This window comes from Rhineura floridana, chromosome 12 (genome assembly GCF_030035675.1).
Source record: "Rhineura floridana isolate rRhiFlo1 chromosome 12, rRhiFlo1.hap2, whole genome shotgun sequence".
In the NCBI taxonomy this organism is placed as follows: Eukaryota; Metazoa; Chordata; class Lepidosauria; order Squamata; family Rhineuridae; genus Rhineura; species Rhineura floridana.
The window spans coordinates 41,528,697-41,554,641 of record NC_084491.1 but is presented as its reverse complement, the minus strand read 5'-3'; the positions used below and the strand labels follow the sequence as shown (position 1 = coordinate 41,554,641).

The window sequence follows — 25,945 nt, the reverse complement described above, 5'->3', positions numbered from 1 at the left end:
TGTTCATCACTTTACGTGTGCTAGGGTGGAAGGGGCTTAACAACTGGAAAGAGACACAAGGGCTCAGTCAGGAATTATATTTTGATTCCTAAATGTTCTGAGCAGCGACGGTGAACTGGAACCCAAAGCCTCTTTCCTCCCTTCCTTTGTACAGGAAATTGGTGGAAGGTCCTCCTATAGCACTGACAGCTGGTTACTGCTTGCCATGCTCCTGATTCAGAGGAAGGAGGGAGCTGAGGGGTGTGCTGGATTTTGGCAGAGTCTGTGTTCTGGCAGCTGCTCCGTTGATCCAAACATAGCGGTTCCAAAAAGAGAGAGCAGCCGGGGAGGGGGGGGGAGAAGAATGGAACCGTCAATAGCTATTGGCTGTTTTCAACGACTGACGAGATGAAGGGAGGAGAGAGGTCATGTGGCTGCTTGCAAACGGACCCAAACCTCAGCCTGGCTGCCCCTCTCTCTGCCAGGCTGACCTCCACTGCAGCGCAGCCAGCTGCCTAACTCCTGATCCCTCAAGGGGAAGTTGCCTGCTAACAACAGCCTGCCTCTCCGCCCCCTTTGTGGTCTCCAGGCACTGTGTGTAAATCATAAACCTCCACACTGGCCACAGCTGCTGCTTGGCGTTCCCCATGCATTTCTGTGTGGGTGGGCCCTTTGAGTTGTGCGGTGGCAGCAGCTTATCTGTACCTGAGACAGCCACGACCCTGTGCTTGAAATGCTTTGTGTAATGGTAGCAGTAATATGCACATAATGCTGTTTCTGAGAGGTGGGTTTTCAAATAACATTTGGGGGGTTGGGGCTGTTGTTTTGCGGTCAAACGGCTAGGGTAGGAGGGAGGAATGCACGCACACACCAGAGATGGCGCTAGAGAGCCGGTGGGGGCTGGTGGGCCGACCTGCCACTCTGAGCCTGCTGCCTGATGAGTGAGCTTTCTCCTTCCTGCAACTGCCGCTCTGCTTCTCTGGGAAACTGAATGACCCCTGCTGCTCGATTCGTGCGTGCTGAACCAGAGGCTTCTGGGACACAAAGAGTCCCCCATTGACGTCAGCGAGTGCTGTGGTAACTCTCTGTTGGCTCTGATAAATGGTGCTGCTAATTGAATTAGAGAGCACTCAGAGCCATCGGCTAATTATGCTCCTCCGGCAGCGGCTTTGTCCGGGTCCATTTAATTCTGCATTGGCTGAGCTCTCCAGTTCCAGGGGAGGGAAGGGCAAGGTGGTTTGGGGCTCCCAGCTGAGGCAAGCACAGGCATGTGGCCAGCACTTCAGCCAAGGAGACCCTCACCCCACGCCGCCTGGCTCCTCCCCATCCCCTGTAGCCTAAGGAGGCCAGTCTCCCTCCTCTAATTTTTCCTTTTTGTTCTCCCTTTCCTGTGAGCCCTCAATTTTTCCTGCATATCTGGGGAGTCTTGGAACCCCCTGTTCTCCCTTTGGACCGGCCTGTTCCAGTGCACTGCCGCTACCAAGCTTGCCTTTGAGAGAGAGAGGTGTGTGTCATGCCTTCTGTTTTTAAACACGTTCTTGGCTTTCCAGGTCTTCAAAGTTCTTTCGGGCCGTCTACGTTCCCTTCTTGTCCCACCAGCACACAACCTACGTGAACTATACCATCCTGAAGCCTCGGCGCTTCAAGCAAGCCAGGAGAAAAGCCGGGGGCTCCTGAGGCCCAGCGATCACCAGCCAGAAAGCCTGGCTTCTTCTGCTTCAGGCTTCTTAACCCCACCTGCCCACCCCCATTTCTTTGCAGGTGTGGGCATGGCAGCGGTGGTGGTGGGGAAATGCTTGTGAAGCTTTTTTCCTTTTTGGCTGGCTCTTCTGCTAGGGATGAAAGAGACTGGATCTGCCACCATTTGGGGCTCTCTTTCACTTTCAGAAACTCTTCCCAGGAAGTATTGCCAAGGTGCAACCTGACTGAGTAGTCAACAGGCTCAGAAACCATGGTTTGTGAGAAGGTTTACTAAGTTCCTGGCTGCAGGATAGCCCTGTAGTGCAGGGCTTCAGCATCTCTCATCCACCACAGAACATCCTGCCAGCCCTGGCGAGAAATTGCCGGGGGGGTTGTTTTGTTTGAGAGGCCTTTTTGAGGGAGGGAGAGAGAAGGCAGCTTCGCAAGACGCTCCCTGGTGGGTCTCCAAGGAAAAGGGCCTTCCTTGACTCAGGCGGAGTAGGGATAACTTGCACTTTCAGGAACTGTGACTTTGTTAATTACATAATTCAGTGAAACATGACTTGTGTGAATGGGTTTTTATTTTAAAAACGTCCATTGTCTGTCTTGTCAGCTGCTGCCAACCCCCCCCCCCGTTTTCTTTTTCCCTCTACATTCTAGCTGCTTTGTGAAATGTCTGGCTTCATACTGTTCCTAAATTTACAAAGATGAGGAAGGGAGCTCCCCCTCTCGCTGTGGAATACAGTTGTGTCCTGTACATACTATGAAAACTGTGTCTTTAGTGATTAAAAAGTAGGGTTGTACTTCTCCAAAGAGTTTTATGTATGGAAGGAGAGAGAGAGAGAGTGTGTGTGTGTGTGTGAGAGAGAGTCGTCTTTCTTCCCACCAACAACTCCGGTCTAACTGCATTATCCAAGGAGACGGAAAAATGGCTTACGTCATATGAGAGACTGGGCAGTGGATATTTTATTTCACGATGGGAAACCAAGGCCTCTCTTCTGAGGCTAGGACTAACTTTTAAGTGTCCGAGAAGACTGCCCTGCACCAAGTATGGCTGATGGGTCAGGTGGGAGACAGCAGGTCCTTTTTCATCCTGTATCAGTGCTTGTTTTTAAAAATCTTACAAAATAAGTTGTTCTCAGACAACATTTGAGGAAGCAGGAGCCAGAAGTAAGCAAGTTGACACTAGTCTCTTCATCTGAATTTAAGGAAGCAAACACAGTAGCTTCATTTTTTCCACAAATGTTATGCAACTAAATATGTAACATGGAAGTCATTTCTGTTGTTGGGAACAGAGCTGCTGGCTGATGGATTAGTTGCATCCAGGGCCCCCCAGTGGGGAAGCCTAGAGATGGGAATAAATTAACATCTCCACCCAAACAGCAGGACAAGATACAAAGGTTTTAAACTAGAAAACTGGTGAATTATCATGAGAACATAACAGCCTGCTGGATCATGCCAGTAGCCCTAGTCCATCAGCCTATTCCCAGAGTGGCCAACCAGATGCTCATTATGGGAAGCCCACCAGCAGGACCTGAGCACAAGAGCTTTCTCCCCTCCTGTGGTTTCCAGCAGCTGGTATTTGGAAGCATCCTGCCTACAACCGTGGAGGGATAGCAGAGCCCTCATGGCTAGTCGCTATTGATAGCTTTATCAGTGATAACATTGATAGTGTTGCCATAAAAGGAAGGGCAAGAGCTATGTCTAGACAGTTGCAAAGGGAAAGCGACTGTGGTATTGGATTGTGTGAGCAACAGACTTCAGGAGAGCCCACAGTTGAAGCTAGTTTCCATTTGGAAACCACCAAGGCTGTCTTCAGCATTCTTTATAATTAGTTAATTAAATGTATCATCCCAAAAGGAGATAGGCTGGCAAACAACAAGAGATAAAATAATAAAAATAGCGAAAACAATACCAGTACAGATGCAAGATGCAGACTGGGAAAGATCTCTACTTAAAAGGCTTGTTGGAAGAGGTAAGTCTTCATTAGGTGCCTAAAAGACAACAGAGACAGCACCTGTCTAATATTTAAGGGGAGGGAATTCCAGAGTGTTGATGCCACAACACTAAAGGTCCGCTTCCTATGTTGTGCAGAATGGATCTCTGATAAGATGGTGTCTACAGGAGGCCCTCATCTTCAGAGTGCAGTGATCAATGGGGTACATGAGGGGTGAGACACTGTTTAAAGTATCCTGGTCCCAAGCTGCATAGGGCTTTATACACCAAAACCAACGCCTTGAACTTAGTAGTGGCTCCATTTGAATGTGAGCAGCTGTGTGATGGTCCCATGAACTTGCCAAATTGTCCTTTTCCCTCTTCCTAACAGCATTGGCTTCATTCCTGTCCACATCATAAGAACGTAAGAAGAGCCTGCTGGATTAGGCCAGTGGCCCATCTGGTTCAGCATCCTGTTCTCACAGAGGTCAACCAGATGCCCATGGGAAGCCCACAAGCAGGACCTGAGTGCAAAGAGCACTCTTCACATTTGTGATTTCCAGCAACTGGCCTACAGGGGCATACACCACCAACAATGGAGGCAGAACATGGCCATCATAGCTGGTGACCACTGATAGCCTTATTTTCCTCCATGAATTTGTCTACTCTTAAAGCCATCCAAGTTGGTGACCATCACTTCCTCTTGTGGGAGCAAATTCCATAGTTTAACTATGCGCTGCGTGAAGTAATACTTTCTATGGTTTTTCCTGAATCTTCCAACATCCAGCTTCATTGCATGTCCATGAGTTCTAATGTTATGAGGGAGAAAAGCTTTTTGCTATCCACTCTCCATGCCATGCATAATTTTATACAATTCTATCATCTCTTACTCACCTTTTCTCTAAACGAAAAAGCCCCAAACCTGGCAACCTTTCCTCATAGGGGAGTTGCTCCACCCCCTTGATCATTTTGGTTGCCCTTTTCTGAACCTTTTCCAACTTTGCAATATCCTTTTTGAGGTGAGGTGACCAGTATTCCAAATGTGGCCTCTCTATAGATTTCTGTAATGGCATTATTATATTGGGAATTTGACTACCTTTCCTAATAACCCCAGCATGGAATTTGCCTTTTTCACAGTCACTGCACACTGGGTCAACATCTTCAACAGCTATCCACTATGACTCCAAGGTCTTGTTCCTGGTCAGTCACCACCAGTTGAGACCCCATGAGTGTATATGTGAAATTAAGATTTTTTTTGCTCCAATATGCATAACTCTACACTTGTTTACATTGAATTGCATTTGCCATTTTACCACCCATTCATTCAGTTTGGAGAGGTCCTTTTGGAGCTCTTTGCAATCTCTTCTTGTTTTAACAACCCTGAACAATTTGGTATCATCAGCAAACTTTGCCACCTCACTGCTCATCCCCAAGTCTAGGTCATTTATAAACAAGTCAAAAAGCACAGGTCCCAATACTGATCCTTGGGGGATTCCACTTCCTACATGCCTCCATTGGGAGAACTCTTTAATTTATTCCTACTCTCTGCTTCCTGCTACTTAACTAATTCCTGGTGCATACAAGGACTTCTCTTATTCCATGACTGCTAACATTACTCAGGAGTCTTTGGTAAGATATCTTGTCAAAAGCTTTTGAAAGTCCAAGTACACTATGTCCACTGGATCAATATTCTTGTTGATACTCTCAAAGAACTCTAATAGATTAGTGAGACAAGACTTAACCTTTGCAGAAGCCATGCTAGTTCTGCTTCAGCAAGGCTCGTTCTTCGGTTATTTTATCTTTAACAATACTTTCTACCAGTTTTTCTGGGACAGGCATAAGCTAATCGGCTTGTAATTTCCAGGATTCCCCCTGGATCCCTTTTTAAAGTTTGGTGTTACATTGGCCGCTTTCCAATCCTCAGGTATGGTGGCGGATCTGAGGCGCAAGTTACATATGTTTGTTAGAAGATCAGCAATTTCACATTTGAGTTCTTTGAGAACTCTCAGGTGGATGCCTTCTGGACCTGACAACTTGTCAGTTTTTATTTTATCTGTTAAGCCTAGAACGTCATCTCTCGTCACCACTATTTGCCTCAGTTGCTCAGACTCTCTTCCTGCAAATGTTAGTTCAGGCACAGGGATCTGCCCTATATGTGAAGACAAAGAATTCATTTAGCTTACAACTTTGACTCCTTTGTCGTCCAAGGGTCCAATCACCTCCCTAGATGGTCTCCTGCTTTGAATGTATTTAAATAATTTGTTGTTTTTTATGTTTTTAGCAATGTGCTCCTTAAATTCGTTTTTAGCATCCCTTCTTGTCTGCTAGTATTTCTTTTGCCAGAGTTTGTGTTCCTTTTTAGTCTCCTCATTCAGACAACACTTCCATTTTTTGAAGGAAATCTTGCCTCCAACAGCATATAGTTGTTGACCACGCCGGTATCCTCTTGGCCCTGGTGGTGGTACCTTTTCTGATAGGTGGTATATCCTCTACTTGAGCTTTTAATATTGTGTTTTTAAACAGCTTCCAAGCATTTTGGAGTGATTTGACCCTCTGGACTTTGTCTTTCAACTTTCTTGTTTAACAATCCCCTCATTTTGGGGAAGTTTCCTCTTTTGAAGTCAAAAGTGGCTGTGTTGGATTGTTTGGCCATTGGCCATTGTATGTTTAACTAGCACTATGGTCACTGCTCCAATCTGTTCGGCATTCCAAAGCTATGTTCTCCTGAAAGGCAAAAATTCAACCCTCCTTAACTGCTAGGAATACCTTATTATTTCACACACCAGGCTGCATAGAGGCATATAGATCTTTCTTCCCACAAGAGTGGGCACCCTTCTTCCCTGCCCCCTCCCATTTGCTCGGAAGGGCAAAAAGGAGGCTCACTTGTGTGTTGCTATATACAGAAAGGCAGATAGCAATTGGGAGGCTTTGTAAGTCACGATGTCTCAAGCTGATGTTCTGGGAGACTGGAGCGACCCTTCCAGCTGGTTTACGCAACACAGCATGAATCATGCCATCAACAAGCGCCGGGCCTATTATTAGATTAGGAAACTGCTGCCTCCATACAAGATTTGCTTAGAAATATCAGTTATTTTTTGCCACAGTTCTAAACTAGGGGATGTTGGCCTGGTCAGAAAAAATACGAGGATCTTTGCTTCCTAGGAATTCCTCCGCTTCTGCCCCTCAGCTAACCTTCGACACCCCCCAATGCAGAACCTAGTTGTTGCAGGAATTTTAATAATATTTAGGCGCTTGTAGCAAAAAGGTGACTTTGCTGGATTCAAAGGGAGCTTGGATCCCCCCCCCATTCTTCTGAGCTTCACATTAATTACCAAAGTATCCTGTGGCTAAGACCTAGCATCAGCATTTTTATCCAGCTAGTGAAAACCCAAGCAGCCCATCTCTATCCATACAAAACTTCCCTATATTTAGTCAGATCCTTGGTCCGTCTAGCTCAGTATCACTACATTGACTAGTAGCAGCAATTCCACCACTGAGCTACAACCCTTCCCCGTAATCACTAGCTGATTTTCTGCACCACTTACTCCTGCGAGTAAGGGAGATTATATACCTGTGGCCCTTCTCACTAGGATTCTAATCTAAGACAAAGTGCTTTCAGTAACAATTGAATTCAGCCTAATAGGTGGGATTTGGAAAATTTTGTGTATTCCTTTGGGGCTGCCTAGAGCTATCAAAAGATCCTCTGTGGCACAGAGTGGTAAGCGGCGGTAATGCAGCCAAAGCTCTGCTCACGGCCGGAGTTCGATTCCAATGAAAGGAGGAAGTCGAATCTCTGGTAAAAGGGGTCGAGGTCCACTCAGCCTTCCATCCATCCGTGGTCGGTAAAATGAGTACCCGGCATATGCTGGGGGGTAAAGAAAGGCCGGGGACGGAACTGGCAATCCTACCCCATATATATGGTCTGCCTAGTAAACGTCGCAAGACATCACCCTAAGAGTTGGAAATGACTCGCACTACAAGTGCAGGGACACCTTTACCTTTAGAGCTATAAAGCATAATGACGAAGCTGCTGTATCTGGATTACCAGCGGGACAGGAGAAACCGACCCCAAAACACAAGCTAGGCCACCGTCGGATTCAGAGCAGCTCCAGGCTGATTCCCAAGCATTTCCATGATTGTTCTGGCGGAGCTGAAGAGGTGCAGGGCAGGCATCAGTTTCTAAGCTAGAACACAGGGGGGGGGGTTGGTGAGGGGAGGGTAAGGGGCTGCTTTATTTTGCCATTACTGTTTGTCAGTCGCCTCGAGTCTCTTTGGAGAAATAGGTGGGATAGAATCTTTTTTAAAAATAAAATAAATGCTTGAAAAGATACGTTGGACCCTTGCCTAAGAATACTCATTGGGCTGTTCCATTTTTATGTGTAGGCCTTGTTTTGTTAGGATATCTTGGCAGAAAATCTAAACTAAATAAAATTATGCGGCAAGAAAGGTATTTGATTTTAGGTACCTCAGGATGCCTTTCTAATTACCATGTAAATAGAGGTTTAAGGGAACAGATTAAGTAGCTCTTGCAGGCTAAGTGAAGCACACAGAACTGACAGGTCTGTCATTGGCCCAGAGTTCCTTTTAAGAAGAGGGAAATGCCAGATCAGTAAATTAATTGTAATATTTATTGGGGCTGACAGGAGGCAGGTCTGGAAATCTGCACCAAAGGACCAACAGGTAGCAGCTCAGGGGCTCCTTTGGCTATGGAGGACAGAGTTTGTCAAAGGCATTAATTCTTCAGTAGAGAAATGCTATGCAGAATCCAATATCTGATGCAAAATTACCATTCCCGACATGACAAGAGGAGCCTGGCTGCTGGGTCAGGCCAAAGGGGGCCCATCCAGTCCAGCATCCTGTTTTCACAGTGGCTAACCAGATGCCCATTCTGGGAAGGCCACAAGCAGGCCCTGAGCACAACAGCACTCGCCTCACTTGTGATTCCCAGCAACTGGCATTTAGTGGCATGCACCCTCCAAGAATGGCAGACAGTTTCATACACAAGATCCCACTCTTTTCTTCCTGATCCAACCTGGAACAGTTCACCTCTGTAAATATTGACAGAGTGACGATAGCTTCCTAACAAGTGGGAGGCGAGACAGAGAGACTTGGGGTAGATGTTCCAGGAAAAGGAACCTCCCATCAAAACAAGCTCCAGCCGATGAGAAACGTTTTTCGTAACAGCTTGTGGGGAAGAGCAAATATTGATGGATTGATGGAATTAAGCTTCTCGTGCACCCTCTGCTTCTACAGAGTTCCTGGCCTGCAGGACGATCTTTGCTAAGGCAGAAAGGCAGGAGAAAACCATGTAAAGATGGAGACATTCAGATCTACCTGCAGGCTAGTGAAGGCTTTCTCTCCTCAGTCACCCCTTCACCTGTTTAGGCTCTGGGTTATTTATTTACAGAATATTTCTATATCATATTTTGGCTTTAAAGCCCCATAACTGGGGGTTGTGTTGGCTGACCAGGTGAAGTACGCAGGGAGGAGGAGGAGCACCAGCGCAAGGAGCTGTTTCATCTTGAGGGAAAATACCCTTGTCAAGTATTGAGAGCATTTAAAAAGGTGGTGTTACACTTGGGTTTTTTGACATTCAGTTTGTACTCCACTACAAACTAATCAATGGTCTACGTCACTGTTCTTTGACCTTGTGAGGTGCACAGTTTGTCCTTGCCAGGCATTAAAGGGAAGGATTGCATATATATGTATGTATGTATTTACACAGAGAGATTTCCACCACCTAAGAGGTGTTGCCTTTTTGGCACCATCCTTGAGCACCCCCAGTCTGACTTCCAGGAGGAGGACCCTTGACCTTAGCTTGCCTTGGCACCACGAGGGTCTGTGCTGGGCAGGCTCCTTTCAGTAAATAGACAGGGTTGCGTCATGGGGCTTGCCTTGTGACCGGGCAGCCACAAAGAATGCAGCGACACTTCTCCAGGGAGCCCACGGCCTTGAAGTTGGTTTTGGCTCTGTCCCAGTTGCCTCAATCAGCTTTCAGAAGAGCTCTTGTTTTCCTCTGAATTCCCATCCGAGGGCAGAAAAGCAAGCAAGGCAAACGCTTCAGCTGGACCCAATTTCTCTCTCGCTCTCTGCGGGAGAAAAACAGGCAATTCCGCTCTCTGTCCACGGGTCATGCTGCCCGGCTACCTCTCTCTAGCTGAAGAGCTAATGTTGACTTTCCCTTGGGGGATGATGAGCTGGTGGAGGAGCAGCCAGAGAGGCAGAGGGAGCTCAGCGGGCTGTGTCTTGGTGTTAATCCTCCTGCTGTTCGCTGTTGACTGAAAGAATGAATTCGCACCGGGCTCTGGGCTGCAGCAGCTTACAGGCTGGCAATGGCCCTGCTCAAAAAGCGCAGCTGCAGCTCTCAAAAATGACAAACGCCTTATACCGAGTCAGAAAATTGTTCCATCTAGCTCAGCCTTGTCCACACTGACTGGCAGCTGCTCTCCAGGGTTTCAGATGGGACATTCCCCGGCCTACCTGAAGAAGCCATTGGGGATTGAATGAGGGACCTTCTGCAGCTATGGCCCCTTCCTGTGCCTGTTATTCGACCTGGGCGCTGCTCTCTGTTGCTTTACCTGGGGCAACCATCTCTCCCCTCCTCAAAGCTCCTCATAGCTCAAAGGACACAGTCTCAAAAGGCGGATATTATAGGGCTGACACAGTAACAAGTGTTAACTAAAGAACAGGGAACAACAATGGGGGAGAGAGGCATTGGCCCGCTCATCTTACAGTGCTCCTCGTGAGCAACTGCGCCATGATCCATGCGGTGCCAGAATCAATTCCTCTTGGTACCAACAGAAAGCGAACATGACTCAGCCCAGCCCTGCTGGCTGCGTATCAAAAATGTGCTTGTTTTTGAGAAAAAAACGTTAACAAAACAAGACTGGAAGGTTTTGGACTTTGAACTGGAACAAGGATAAATAAATAGCTGATAAATGGAGGCCAGAGCAGGAGCCAGGGGGCTTTGAAGTGCATCAGGGGCAGAAGGCAAGAGGCACAGGCTGAGGGCCGGAGAACATTCTGAGACATGATGATCATAATATTTTGCAACTGGTGGTGGTAAGAGTTTTCTTTTCTATCCATAGAATTCTTTGCTTTGTTCTAGAGATCCAAAACTACACTGCAAAACTAAATCAACTTTGAAACATGCTTCCCTCCCAAGGCATCCTGGGAATTACAGTACAAAGGGGAGAGTTTTTATGAGAACTGTTAGCAAAAATGCTTAAATTTTCTGAAGAACAAGTTCCCACACAGTTCTGGTTCAAATACACACTTTCCCTCTCTCTCTCTCTGTCCACATATCAAGAAAGCACACTTCTTCCAGCACAGAGATGAATATATCTGTCAGACACACACAACGTACTATGGAGAAGGGCTGCAGTTCAGTAGCAGAGCATCTGCTCTGCATGCAGAAGGCCCCAGGTTCAATCCCCGGCATCTCCAGATAGGGCTGGGAGAGAACCTTGTCTGAAACCCTGGAGGGAGCTGCTCCCAGGTTTTGTTGACAATACACAGTTAGAGGAGCCAGTGAGTCTTGACTCAGTAAAAAGGCAGCTTATGTTCCTAAACAGCCTTCAGAAAATGAGGGCCTGCTTTGGATAAGCCCAGTGGCCAATGCAACGCCAATCTTTAAAAAGGGATCCGGTGGGGATCCTGGAAATTACAGGCTGGTTAGCTGAATGTCTGTCGCGGAAAACTGGTGGAAAGCATTGTTAAAGATAAAAGAACCAAGCGTATAGAAGAACAAGCCTTGCTGAAGCAGAGCCAGCATGGCTTCTGCAAGGGTACGTCATGTCTCACTCACCTATTAGAGTTCTTTGGGAGTGTCAACAAGCATACTGATAGAGGTGATCCAGTGGACATAGTGTACTTGGACTTTCAAAAAGCTTTCAACAAGATACCTTACCTTACTTATGAGTAAGGTTAGCAGTCATGGAATAAGAGGAGAGATCCTCTTGCGAATCAGGAACTGACTAGGAAACAGAAAGCAAAGAGTAGGAATAAATGAATAGGGCTGTAGAAAGTGGAGTCCTGCAAGGATCGATATTGGGACCTGTGCTTTTTAACTTGTTCATAAATGATCTACAGTTAGAGTTGAGCAGTGAGGTGGCCAGGTTTACTGAGTATACTAAATTGTTCAGCATCGTTAAAACAAAAAAGGATTGTGAAATGTTCCAAAAGGACCTCTCCAAACTGAGTGAATGGGCAGTAAAATGGAAAATGCAATTCAATGTAAACAAATGTAGTTATGTATATGGGAGCACAAAATCTTACATATATGCTCATGGGGTCTGAACTGATGGTGACTGACCAGGAACAAGACCTTGGGGTCGTAGTGGATAGCTCAATGAAGATGTTGACCAGAGTGTGTGGCAGTTGTGAAAAAGGCAAATTCCATGCTAGGGATCATTTAAAAAGTACTGAAAATAAAACTGCTGATATCATAATGCCATTGTATAAATCTATGGTGAGGCTGCATTTGAAAAACTGTGCAGTTCTGGTCACCTCACCTCAAAAAGGATATTGCAAAGTTGGAAAAGGTTCAGAAAAGGGCAACCACAATGATCAAGGAGGTGGAGCGACTCCCCTATGAGGAAAGGTTGCAGGGTTTGGGGCTTTTTGGTTTAGAGAAAAGGTGAGTAAGAGGTGATAGAATTGTATAAAATTATGCTTGGCATGGAAAGAGTGGATAGCAAAAAGCTTTTCTCCCTCTCTCATAACACTAGAACTCATGGACATGCAATGAAGCAGAATGTTGGAAGATATGGACAAAGTATTACTTCACACAGCACACAGTTAAACTGTGGAACTTGCTTCCACACAAGGCAGTGATAGCCACCAACCTAGATGGCTTTAAAAGAGAATTAGTCAAATTCATGGAGGATAAGGCTGTCAGTGGCTGCTAGCCATGATGTCTATGCTCTGCCTCCATAGTTGGTGTTATGCTTCCAAATATCAGTTTGGGGAGGGGAGGGGAGAGCGCTTGCACTCAGGTCCTGCTTGTGAGCTTCCCAGAAGGATCATCTGGTTCGCCACTGAGAACAGGATAGGATGCTGGACTAGATGGGCCACTGGCCTGATCCAGCAAGCTCTTCTTATGTTCTGTTCTGTACTCAAGCCACAAAGAACCAATGTCGGAATACAGATGGCCATTTACCAAATTGGAAATTACCACAAGTGCATGTAAACTGCTTAGCAAGATGATTGGCTGGCTATCCAGATTCAAACCAGGTACTACGGGGCAGAATCGCTAGAAATTTTGTGGCATGTGATTGAATCCCACTTGAAAACAGCAACAGCCTGCAAGTGCCCATACAGAAGAGTGAGACCATAAATATAGGTAATCTAGGTTGAAGTTGTTTAATTTTATTAAAATTTAGCACAGGGCCTTCTGATCTAGATTAGCCCAGTGGGGCTGCACACATGTCCTTAACCCTCCATACTTCGGATTAGATCTCAAGTACCAATGCACTTCAGTCCCAATGGGATTTCACTGGGTCTACTCCAACTATGACTAAATCTGGATCCAATCCTTGTTTGTTTTTAAAGCAAGCAAGCTAGGTACAGCCTGCTTTTGCCTACAGAAGCTTTGGCTGCCATAGCAACCCCACTTTCCTGGGAGTAAGCCCTATTGAGTTCAATAGGATTACAGCCTTCACACCCACATCGTCCTGCCAATCAAGAAATTTTGCCTCTCAAGTACAGTTGCCTGGGAGCGTGGCCGCCTCCATCCATCCATCAGGGACAGCCAAGGCAACCGTCCGCTGACTCAAGGTGGCCCATTGTGCTTTGCAGCTTGCCTGCAGGAATTGGCATCCACTTTAGGGGCCAAAGGGTTATGTTGTTGTCATTGTTTTAAGGGGGGAGGCTGCCAACCAGGTGTTGTCCAAGGCATTCGCCCACATGGTGATGAGAAAGGGAGATAATGAGGAGCGCACATTGTGAAATTTCAAAATAATATCATAAAAACCTATTTCCTTGGCAATTGCTGATTCAGTCTTGCTCTGGCAAGAAGTGGCAACTTTGTGGACCCCTCAGAGCTCAAGGCTAACTGTGGAAGGGAGAGGAACAAGCAAATGTTACTAAAGAATGAATCACCTGGGTCCGTTGGCAGGTCACAAAACACTTCCTGGTCATTCATTGTCTTGAACCTCTGCTGATCCAATGAGGAAAATAGGCTCATTTGCTACTAAATATGTATTTAGCCTGTTGTAATATGTTTTATTGCCTTTGCAATCACAACAGCAATACGAAAAAGACCACTTACAGTATTCCCATTTTACAGAAGCATCATTGAGGCCAAGAAACAGCAAACTTGCCAGTGGCCAAGATCCCAGCCTTATGGCCAAGTCAGGACAAAACTGGGCTTCTCTGGTCTCACTGCTCGGAGTTCACCTCTCTTGTTTATTTACTCAACAATATTGGCTCTCAAGGGAATAGGCCCCGTTTCTACTATACATTTTATGTCATACCACTTTGAAATGTCATGGCTTCCCCCAAAGAATCCTGGGAAGTGTAGTTTGTGAAGGGTACTGAGAGTCATTAGGAGACCCCTGTTCATCTCATAGAGCTACAATAGAATGGTTTAACAGTCAAGCTTTCTTCCCAGGGAATTCTGAGAATTGTAGCTCTGATTCTTTAGGGGAAGCCCCGACTGTTTAAAGTGTCACAATACTGCTTTAAATATATAATGTAGATTGGGCCATAGTCTCCACCAAGGGTGCCAATTGGAAATCAGAAATATTAAGTGGGAAATGCTGTCTCCCTCCTCATCCTCTTGGATTCAAAACAGTTTTAAGTCTCAGTCATCATGTTTGGAAGCTGATACAGAATCATGGCTAATAGTGCAAGTTGTGAGTCAACACAAATCTACACTTCAGCTCGTCTTTGTTGTAAACACACTAGTGAGATTCTCGGTGTCAGTAAGTAACTCTTTTGCATTCTGGGGGTAATTATGCCCCACATTACAGGGCTGTTGTAAGGTTTATTGAGCCAATATATATGCTAAGAACTACTTTAGTTATCCTAATTTCCATTCCCAGTTATATTAACACACGAATCATGAAAAGTTGATCCATTCAGAAGAAACATGAAAAACGTTGAGACTGAATGTCAGCCGATTTCTTTGCTCCCTCTGGGAACATTTCCCCAGTGGACAATTTATTCATGTTGTGCCTGGCTCCCATGTGCATTGCGGCAGCTGGATGAAAGATCGTGGAGATTTATGAATTATTCACGCTAATCAAAGTGCCGCTGTAACTATAACTGGGGGTGGGGAGAAGGGGCAGCGGCTGTGCCTCCTGCACAAGGTGATTGCAGGCCAGACACTGATGAGCATGAACAGAGCGTCTCCTTGGAGCTGTTGCCATGCCAACACATCTGCCTAGGTGACTGCCACTTGTTGAAAGTCTGAGATGAATTAGCAGCTGGAGAGCATGAGAACTGGAGGATTTAACACTTGACAAAATCCGTCGAAAGGGTTTTCTCACCAAAGGGTGCACCCCAAAGGGCCTGGGGCCCTTCTCCCCCACTTTCAAAACATCACCTTATAGCTGCAAAATAAAGTGTTGTATAAATGGATAGGTAGGACCATTATCTGGAACCATTTCTGTCCAGAGAACCATCAGCCACCCAAAGGTGAGTGCCTGGTGGCTGGAATCAGTTATTACTTGTTTCACCTAAGCAAGTATGGATGTCAGACATTTAGGCTTTATGGGTTTTGCCACTAGGAAACAAGTCCTGAGATGCAGAGTAGTTAGGCAATACTTAATACTGCTAAAATTTATTCTGCTTCCAGACGACGTTAACTAGTAACTTGAGAGTTGTCTGGAAAACTTTGAGGGCAGAACCAGAGGGCACAACTGAGCAACAGAGATGCTGCCAAGTTCTCTGAGGGCTAAACAAAAAAGGGGAAACAGATGTGCAATCGTTGGGGTGCTGAATTTGGAAATAGATGACTGACAGACTCTCTGGCAAGTAAGGCAGACAGAATGAAGCCAGCAAAAATGTATTTCTTTCCCACATTGAACATGCCCAGGTTCCACTTCGCTTTCCTCTTCTCTTCTGCTTATTTGAATTCCTACTGTTTTGCACTAGTTTTTTTTTTTTTAAAGAAAGATCTAAAGGCACAATAAGGCATCCGGTCTGTGCAGTTTTCTTTGCAGGAGGATGGCCCCAGCAGGGCCTCGCTGAAAGGGTAATGCATACTCTGGCGATTTCAATGCAGGGTATTATTTACCCAGCTGACGTCATCGGGAGCACATTCTCCGCTTCCATTCTCTCTAGAAGCCTCCAAGATACAAGGCACCTGATCGTTTTAGTGGCTTGAAAATGCTGGCTAACCCTTTATAGAGCACAGCGTACCATGCCGAGGGGGAAAAAAAGAAAAGAACTTCATCTTGGACTCCTTAGGAGAGCAAACAGCCTTTCTGGTTTCAACAACTTGCTTCATACTGCTCTCAGTAGCAAATTCCCCACACCTCAAATGGGTTCTTGCAAAAAAAAAAAAAAAAAAAAGGCAGATTATTACCATTTATGCTGAATACTTTGAGACAAACGAAAGGTTTCCAACAACTGTTCTCTCTCTCTCTCTCTCTCTCTCTCTCACACACACACACACACACACACACACAAAATAGACATTAAGCCACTTTTCCAACACATGGAGGATTTTTTTATACAAACAACTCACACAAAAGGAACATTAGAATAAGCTCAGAAAAAAAAGGTCTACTTATCTTAAACTGCTATAGTTTCACATCAAAATTTGGTCCAGCATTTTCCTTATCTGAATAGCAACCTTCCAAAAGAACAGACTGTCAGAAGAGCAAATGCATTTACAATGTAAAATGATATGAAATGTACTTGCCCCCCCCCCATCTTTTTGCAAGTAAGGACTAAGTCGGCGTAAGTAACCCTGTGATCATCGAGCTGGATTTATCATTGGCGTATCTGGCCCAGCAGTGCTTTGGTGCTGGAAAGAATATTCAAGACTTGGCCTCCATGTGAGAAAAGGAGTTTAAACACAGCCTTGCATGAGAGAGCTGGGAGCAGAGTCGGCAAGACTCACTGGCAAACCCCATGAAGGTATGGTACAAAGCACAGAAAGGGACTCAGCTCCAATCTGTGGAATCCCAGGTTAAAAGGGAGCTGGAGTAAGTGGGACACGGCGCGTTGTCCTTGTTCTGTCTCATTGACAGAAGCAGGATACTTTTAAAGTTAGTTTTCCCCAACCTGGTGCCCTCCAGCACATGCGCTGGCTGGGGCTTATGGGAGTTGTATTTCCAAACAGCTGGAGGGCACGAGGTTGGGGAAGACTGCTTAAGGTGTTCTGGCACATTTCTGTTTGCCTGGCTTGTTAGTAAAATGGGGGTCCGTGCTCTACAACCAAAAACCCATAATGTATTATGAACATTCTCCCATATGCAACTATTTTGGTGGGAAGGCAGTCAGTGAGTCACACACAACAATCTTAAAAAAAAAAAAAAGCCAAGTATTTCCCACCTCCCACTGCAATAAATGAACTGTGGAACTCCCTGCCACAGGAGGCAACAGATACCTTTGCTAAAGCAGGACTGAAAATAGGATGAGGAGGGGCACACACTGGTTTGCAATTGGTAGTGTCCTCATACCATGCTTGCTATGAGACTGAAGGAGCAGACAAGAGTCTTACTTAGCTCAGACTAATGGACCATTTAGCCTGCAACAGTAGATGTCCCTGTGCAGATTATTAACAGCTAATGTTCCTTCTTTCCATGTCCATCCAGCTCAGTTTCCCAATTCTGTTTCCTCCAACTCACATCACACTACGAGGGAGACCTTAGATTTTATGTAACTGCACTCAGAGGTTGTTGCTTATCAAATAGCTCAGATTTGCTAGACATATCTTCTGATTAGCTTATGACTTCTCTGCAAAGCCTGGCTCTGTATTGCACTGAAAAACAAGTCTGGATAATAATAATAACTTTCCCTAATTAAGCTGTGGAATCAATTTGCAATCCCAATGTATCAAGCAAACAGAATTATTCATATCCTAATTTGGGGGGGAGGTAGTAAAAGAAAAGGAGAATAATTCCAATGACGTCTTGCAAAATTACTCGTATTTTTTTCTTCTTTATAGTCTCTTCCTCCTGATGCCAACAATATGGCATGAATTGCAGAGCAGCTTGAGGTTTTGCTGAAGAACTACCTTGGCAAGGAGCAGGTTTGCTTCTCATGTTACAAGGGTTGCTTCTGAGATATTTTATAGAGTTTGTCTCCACGTCTGGGCCACTGGCAGCACCAGAAATAAATATTGGGAGGGGGAAAGAGGGGCAAATTGTGAGGTGGGGCAGAGCAGGGATGAGCTTTGCTTCACGCATTAGATTTCTGAGAGAAATAATATGTTTCACATTAATGGTTTCATCCTAAATGTAAGGGAGGTACTCCTTCCTGTGCTGCTGATGCAGTTAGCAATCTCCCCATAAGTAAGTTTTCCCCTTTTTTGGGGAAGAGGGAAAGGGTGCACTCCTGGATTTGCTCCATCCTAGCAGACTTCTCAAGGTCTGTTACAATCAAAAAGCTTGGCTATTTTGGGGGGAGGGACAATGGCAAAAACTCCCAAGAGAAGAAAATGCTCTTCTAGTAGGAATGGTGAACCCACCACAGGAGCAAGCAGGATGAAAACAAGTGGTGAAGAAGAGTCATGGAGGGAAGCAGGAGGCAGCCCAGGAGGGCCCCAGAGCAAAAGTTGTTATTACTCCTGGGTCAGGTCTCTGGCTGTGATGTCAAAACTCTTCCCACAGTCTGTTTCCAGACCGAGAAGTGACTTACCAAAGCATTCTTATGCACGCAATCTTTGTAAGGAAGCCTTTTGAAAAGAACTGTGCATCTTGCTTTGTAATCAAAGGTGCCTTTGTGTGCAGAATCTCTTCCAGGCTACCACACTTGGTGTGAAATAACAGAGGAGGCCACTGCAGCTCACCAAACATTTAAAAAACAGAAGGTCCGTGTTCTTTATTTTGCATTAATACACTGTCATTGCTTTTACAGAGTCCAACTGCATGTAAAGTCTACAGAGGGATGCACCAAAACTGGTGCTCACAAAACTAGTGCATTTCTCCCAAAGCGAAGACTAAACCCTTTTAACTCTTCTTAAAAAAATATATTAAAGAACGTACCACACACACATATTGCACTTGTCTCCATATTAAAAAAAACTGTGTAACCCCATGTACGTCTCACCAAAGTCTCTTCAAAGGAACCTGTATTAAAACTAATAAAGCTAATAGTTGTTATACAGTAGTATACACAAATCCTCTTAACAACAGACACAGCAGACTTGACAGAAGCAGCTACTTTGAAGAGAAAGAGGGGGCAGGCAATGCTCTACGCCTCTGAGAGCGTGGGGGAGGAAAAATGAATGGGCTCCCCCATTATTGTAATAGACACGACACCAAATGCTGAAAAACACAGACTGTTAAGCAGAAGGGGGTAGAGATGCCCAATAGTGTTAACATTCAGAACTTCTGCCCCATCAGCTGAGGTACAAAGAAACTAGCAGCAGAAATGAAGTTTATCACCTCGCTGCACCTGGACACAAATCTATAGCTACCTTGGCTAAGGTTTGTGGCAAGTTGTGCTCTGGGTGCCTTGTGGGAAGAGCTGTACAAGGCCCAAGCTGTGCCAGTCCTTGGCAACTTCCTGGTCTTCAGCTGTCCTTGGCAAGAACACACGAGCTGGGATCCTAACAAGCTTTGACTCTGCTTCCCCAAGCACCCATGGAATAATCTCTTGCAAAGGGGATGCTTGCTCACAAATCTTAGGTATTAAGTCAAGCAGGGCCACTAACATAGGCCCCTCCTCCCAGGCAAGCTATTAGTGAAAACAACTTTAGAGACTAAGAGACTTTAGAGACAGGGCAGGCAATGTAAAGCCTGCAAGGGATGTCCAGCCCACCAAAGTTTCGGCTAACATAGACCAATACTGCCATGTCCTTGATGAAAAGCTTTGATGGGCTGGACATGGTCCAAGGGCTTATGTTGGCTTTTCCTGGTTGACAGAAGCCTCTTCCCCACAGAGCAAAGAGAGAAATGGCTGTCTTGTGTTAAGCTTCTCTCTCCAGCTCCACCATATGCACACTGAAGTTAGTAGAAGATGGGTAGGTCTCAAGGCCGGGTGGAATTTCATCCCGCTGCTTACAAGGAAATAAAGCAGCTGGAGTCAGCGTGGCTGACCTCTCTTCCCCCTACCTCATGTGAGGTGCATAGGATATAGCAGGAAAGGTTTTCCTGGTGCGAAAGCCTACTGTAGTAGTCTGGAAGTTGACATAAGGTTATTAACTCCTGGGTCATCTAGCAAGAACTCCAAGGCCCGATTCCTAAGAGCAAGAAGATCATCCACAAGAAGGAATCCCACAAGGCAAGACGTCTCTTCAGGACATCTGAATTCAAGCTGCTGCCTTATGCAGAAACTATACATGCCTGTCTCCAAGTCATCTGTTGCCCTGATAGTCCAAGACTGAGAGCAGGAGTTTTCATGGCAAAGGCAGCAGCTAGGGAGAAGCAGGTGTGACAACAAAAATGGGAAGCTTAAGCATTGCACAGTGTGAATGCAGTACATGGACTGAAATGGGTCAGGAGAGGAAAGCAGAAAGCTCCCCTTGAAGACAGGCATGGTTCTCATTGCCACACTGGCCACCCCAGCTGGGCTGCACCGTGTCAGACTGCAGGTGGTGGTGGAGGGGCTCACAGGATGGAATGCTCCTCCATACAAACTCCCTCCAAATTAGGGCTGAACTTGAAGTTCTCAGTTCAGCAGTTTTCAGCTGGAAATTTGGGACGCTCAACAAGACACTGTTTCAGGAACTGGCGGTGGGTGCCTGACTTTTGTGCTTCTTTTCTTTAAAAGCCTCTTTAAAATGGACAGTGGCTGTAGCAGAGATCCTCTTGCCAACTGTCTCCTGGGCGGCTCGCTTTCCCAGATGGGGCATTGTCACACCTGTGGTTTGAAGTGGCACAACTCAGAGACAGGCTGAGCACCTCTCCTCAGTGAGAACGAGGCTTCAGCTTGTCTTCATTCAGATCGACTTTGCTAGGCCAGTGTTCTTGTGCTTAAACAAAATCTGGGTTGTGCTTAGATCTTTTATCTGCTCCCAGCAGGACACTGAAGACCCTTAGTGCCTTTCCTAACACTGTCATAGCATTTGATTTGATCTTAAGAATCCTCTTGGGTGACATATTCAAGGGATCCTCGGTGTTCTTTCCTATGGATTCGAGGCCAGCATGTCACGCATCACAAAAGGTCTAGGCCAAGTGCTTTGTAGAGCAGATGCCTCTTGGTGTGGTTAACAAGTCAACAGTTATTGATTCTGCTATTGCTGTAATACTTTTAACATGTCAGATACGTCATGGTGAACAAGTCATAAACACATCAAACCTCCATCCCACACGGTGGAACTTGGGCTCTGAAGCGACTTTGGCATCAGCATGGACATAAATGGGGTATGTTCTAATTCAGAAAAAAAAAGGGGGGGAAGCGTAAGAGTCTCAAAAAGAACCAAAAGGCACAGCACTATCACTTCACATGGGTTTTCTGATAAGCTCGTTTTGTTTTGTCCTTAAAATGCTAAATCCCTAAATAATTGTCCAAATATACAAAGCCTAAGAAACCACCAGCAATGCACACTGTTTAGTCCAAGTCCAGGTGCTGGTGCTTTTAAAAGGGAAAAGCAACCAAGGGCCGCTTATACCAACTTCTCCAGTGATCAGAGCTATTCCCCCACCCCCAACACTGGGGCAACACTGTATAGCCCACCCTGGCTTCTCCCCCTCCCCCCCCTGCCTCCCAGTTCTTAATCCATTGATCTGTGGAGGGTCTTCCAACACAGAGTTCTGGGAAAATCCTGGACATTGACTCTAGCTGTCTTTTGATAGGGATACATGAATCCTTTCGTCAAAGATCCAGAGGCTTGTCAGGGTTCATAAAGATCAGGAATTTCCTCACAAGAGTCAACAGAAGCAAGTGGAGACTGTGAGAGGTGCTGTGTGTGTCCTCTGAGAATCAGCTGCAGTCAAGTTCTACATCAGCAGCTCAGATATAGGTTGTTCAGTGCCCTAGCATGCTACTTTCCTGATTCGCTTTCATGTCAACCCACATCACTGTGGAGTTCCAATGAAAAATGTATTGCTTTTATTGCCAAGTAGTATGGTGTGCCCCACAGTCACTCTTGTCCTCCTGATTTCAACCAGGCTTTCTCTGACAGGGGTTGCATGGTTTGCAGAATACCAAAAACTTTGGAAGGCGTACACTTCCTTCCTTCCTAGAAGTGTGCTGCCTCTTTCCTCGCAAAGGAGTTCCTCCTTCCATCAAAAAGTGCAGTGCCTCTCTCCACAGCCCCGTCACCAACTTTTCTTGTGGAGCGATGCTCAGTAATTCCTTGCTAGTACCAATTAGGAGGGTTTTTGTATAGTCATCCGATAAGGTCTAGGGTTGAGTCATAAGCCATGAATTTTATGGTTAGAATGTAAATGGAAATCCACAGACATTTCTGTCCTTCCACTAATCCACCTTCCATCCAGAACACTCCAAAATGTGCTAGTTCACCAAGACGTAACCACTATGTTGGGGGTCAACAGTCTCCATCATTTCACAATCAAAGAGCCCAGGCAGCTCCACCAGGCCTAACGGCTCGTAGCTGGACTGTGATCCAGGAGGGCCCGAGCTCCTTCGGCCGTCGGGCATTGCTACCTTGCTCTGCTGGGTTGGGCCCAGGGGATGTTGATGCTGACTGGCATAGTCTGGTTCAGAGGACGTGCCAACTGGCAACTGGCAAGTCTGATAGGGATATTGCTGCTGCTGCATGGGGATCTGTGCTGGCAGATGAGAGGGCGAGGGCGGCTGGTCAAGTTGCAGCTTTTGATATTGGCCAAGGAAAGGGTCGTATTGCATTTGTTCTGCAGAAGGCTCCATGACGGGGCTCAGGGGCTGAACCAAACTAAACTGGGGAGGGGGTGGCGGCTGCTGCTGCGGCTGCCCTTCATGGCAGGCGAGGGACAGCTGGCTTGGCCTGGGGTAAGTACTTTCCGCTATCTGCATCTGGTTGAAGTATGCCTGCAGCTGGGATTGTTTCTGGAGAAACAGCCGCTTCTGGTGCAGCCTGGAGCAAGAGAGAACAATAAAAGTTCAGTTCCGCCTTTCCTAAAGGCCACACCTCTTTCTGCATTCCCTTTGACTTCCCCTCCAGAGGGACGGGGGGGGCCGGGAAAGGGGAGAAACCCTTTGGAACACCAATGTAGCAACAGACATTAAAATGACATCTGGGCCAAACCTCCATTCAGGGCCAGGATGAGATAAAATACTACAGTAGGGCCCCACTCACACGGCAGGTTATGTTCCAGACTCCCGCTGAAAAGCAGAATTCCGTCAATAAAATGGCGGCAGACGCCCGAAAAACACAGTAGAAGCGGAACAAGCCCCATATGAGTTGGGCCTTACTTTAATTTTAGCTGCCATATTAGCAGGCCGCCGAAAAGCGGGGCCCTACTGTAGCCCCCCAGTTAATTCAAAGCTAGCCTCACTCCGACTTCCAAGTCATTTCCCTTTAGGATCAGGGAAGCCAATACTTTTTTTTTTTTTAAGGAAAGGAGAAAAACAAGCCGCTTCTCCAATTCTATGTAGTACACATAGATTTAAAAAGCAGGAAAATATACAAAATGAGCTGAAGGAACTTTTGGAAGAACCTTGGGGTGACAAAATGCCCACTGAAAATTTCCAGGCTACAAGGTAGGGCAACCTCCTCCTCCGGGTACCAACTCATCAGGAAGCCCGGAGGATTGTTGTTAGATCTAGGGCCTTTTCTGTGGTGGCCCCCGAACTCTGGAACGGCTTACCTGAGGAGATACGCCTGGCGCCTACGGTACTTTCTTTTAGGCACCAGGTTAAGACCTGGCTATATTCCCAGGCATTTTAATGTTTTTACGTTTAATTTTGTTAGTTAACTTGCTGCTATGTGTTATTGATTTTATTATATTATTGTATTTTAATCCAGTTTTGTACACCGCCCAGAGAGCTACTAGCTATGGGCGGTCTAGAAATGAAACGAAATAAATAAATAAATAAATAAACCTCAGGCTGAAACAAGCAACAAAGGTGTGAATTTCTTTCCCTCTTTTTGGGACTGGCTCTCAATTCAATCCAGAGAGGCAAACAGGATGGAGAAGCACATACATCACAGGGCAACTCAGATCCTTGTGGGGCTTTGTGCAAGTATCTGTTAGAGATCACAAGTCACCCAGTATATTTTAAAGTCTGTTTGTAAGATGTTTTAGAGTATGTTTAGTGTTTTGTTTGCTGCCCTGGGCTCCTCTAAGAGGAAGTGCAGGATATAAATTTAATAAATAACAACTCCTCCTCTTATCAGTCTATACAGAATTGCATTCTTGTGAGGATGCAACAATTTGGAGGTGGGTGAGAAAGTATGCTAACTAGGCTCCCTATTACTCTTGACGCAAGTTTATACATCAGCATGTCCCAATCGGTGGTCCCTGACTTCTCGCTTACCTGTGCTCCTGTAACTGCTGTTCAAGGCTCCGGGGCAACTCCTTGCAAAAAACCTGGCAGGCATTTTGGGCTTTTGAAAGCAGACTGGGCTTCTGAAACAACGAAGACTTGTTATGTCATCACAGATACATTTTATAACCCGGCTGGAAGACTTGAGTTGGCTACTAGAATGCTGCAGTAGCTGAATTTGCTAGCAAGCCCACTGCCCCTGGTGTCATGATGCACGCTGGCGGCCACCCAGACCCACTTCCCCTGCGCGTGCGTGCGCAGTCTGATATCCTAACCCATTTCAGCCGGGGCTGGGGAGACAGTAACACTCCCTGCAAACTTACAGGTAGTTTAGATTGGCCTAACCCTGCCAAAAGCGGCACCGTACCTGGAGTCTGTGCTGCAAATACTGCGTTTCTAAGCTTTGCCGCCTGCACAGCAACTGAGGATGGATGCCATTAGCAAAAGCAGAAACAGCTTCCTGCGGCGGGGAAGGTTCCTCCTTGGAAGAAAAAGACAAAAAGAAATGAGGAAGGCACTCCGGAGACCCTCTAATTACCCCCCGGCCGCGTTTCCTGCTTAAGGCTTTGACAAAGGAGTACAGGGTACAGCTGAGACAGAGCCAAATCAGGAGCCAGAGAAGTGGCCTGAAGCCTGGAAGCGTCAGAGGTGGTGTGGGGCTCGGCTGGGGGAGCGATGGCCCTTTCCATCCAGCCAGAGCCAAGGTTGGAAAGAAATGTCAAACCCCCCAGGTGCAGTCGTCTAATTTTATCACCTACATGTTTCTAACCGACGCCTGCTCCCCAGAAAAACCACGGAAGAGGCAAGAACCAGGGTCTTTCAGTGGTTCAAGGGCTGCGTGTGCCTGGCTCATCCTTGCTGCTCAGCCCTTGGGCCCCCTAACTGCCCAGTCCCTACACCACTGAAACTCTTCAGCACACCTAGTTCCAATCAAACCCACCCCAGCACCAAAAGACTTCAACTCTGGGGGAGTGATTAAGATTGCGACAAAACCCAGGCAAAAGCTAAGACGACACATCCGACTCAGCTTTGCTGGCTTCCTGGTCGGCAGCTGACCTAATCCGTTTGCTCCCTGCCTGCAGACACATCTGGGCTTCTCTTGGGTGCTGCAGCTGGAGTAGCGGAAGGACTGCTGCAACACTCCACCGAGGACAAAGGAGATGGCAAAACATGCTCAGACACGGAAGTACCTGTTGGGGGCCGCTCCCAAGGTCCTGCAGATGAGGAGAAGCGGATGCCAAGGAAGGCTCATCTTCTGACCTCATCTGTTCATACAACAGCTGGACTTTGTTGAGTTCCAGGATTCCTTTGGTTCGGGCCAGATTCTGAAGGTGCTGCCTAAATGCTACAATTCCTGGATTAAGGACAAGCAGAGCAGATTTTAGAAGAAAAGTAATCCCAGGACATTAAGATATGTCTGGGTGAGCAGCTCTCTGCTATAAATCTTTAACATTTGTCTTTGGTGTTTGCTCACTGCTCTTGTGATGTTGAGGTGTTTCCAACATACAATTTAAAAAACCAAACAAACCTAAAATGTATGTACACACAACTGTGTGGACCAGGGAACACCAACAGGTTGTGCAAAAATGGCAGTGGTGGTGAACTCATAGGTTGCAGTCCTAAACCCATTTATTCCTAGGAATAGGTCCAACTGGCCTCAGGAGGACTTACTCGTTAATGCACTGTACTATGAGATAGCTCCATCAGAGCCAAAACTTGTGGAAAGTCAGACACAATCCTTTCCTCTCCTCCCCCAGAAAAAAGATGGAGGGAAATGTATCCAGCACCTTTGTTGTATAGC

The 25,945-nt window shown here is 46.2% G+C and overlaps 2 protein-coding genes and 1 long non-coding RNA gene across 5 annotated transcripts in view; 2 read left to right on the top strand and 1 right to left on the bottom strand.

Annotated features, from left to right (window-relative positions):
• The window catches only part of ALG9 (ALG9 alpha-1,2-mannosyltransferase), a 34,467-nt gene extending 32,246 nt beyond the window's left edge, over window positions 1-2,221 (top strand). The window contains exon 15 of the mRNA XM_061593558.1: window positions 1,530-2,221. Coding sequence (XP_061449542.1) covers window positions 1,530-1,656 — 127 coding nt within the window. The 3' untranslated portion in view covers window positions 1,657-2,221. The remainder of the gene's footprint in view (window positions 1-1,529) is intronic.
• Window positions 2,222-9,504: 7,283 nt separating this feature from the next.
• LOC133368792 (uncharacterized) lies at window positions 9,505-18,903 on the top strand. Of its 2 annotated transcripts, XR_009758754.1 has the most exons (4): window positions 9,505-10,656; window positions 16,488-16,683; window positions 17,717-17,800; window positions 18,628-18,903. It is a non-coding gene; the product is annotated as an uncharacterized LOC133368792 (long non-coding RNA). The 2 variants fall into 2 exon arrangements; XR_009758753.1 differs by having other exon boundaries at window positions 16,488-17,800; window positions 18,628-18,896.
• SIK2 (salt inducible kinase 2) overlaps window positions 18,566-25,945 on the bottom strand; it is an 89,124-nt gene continuing 81,744 nt past the window's right edge. Inside the window, exons 12-15 of one of the 2 annotated variants that reach the window (XM_061593421.1) lie at window positions 25,335-25,498; window positions 24,512-24,625; window positions 24,136-24,224; window positions 18,566-22,732 (exon numbers count right to left, since the gene is read on the bottom strand). In XM_061593421.1, coding sequence (XP_061449405.1) covers window positions 22,171-22,732; window positions 24,136-24,224; window positions 24,512-24,625; window positions 25,335-25,498 — 929 coding nt within the window. In that variant the 3' untranslated portion in view covers window positions 18,566-22,170. Of the gene's footprint in view, window positions 22,733-24,135; window positions 24,228-24,511; window positions 24,626-25,334; window positions 25,499-25,945 lie in introns of both variants that reach the window. The other variant, XM_061593420.1, reaches the window with a different exon arrangement.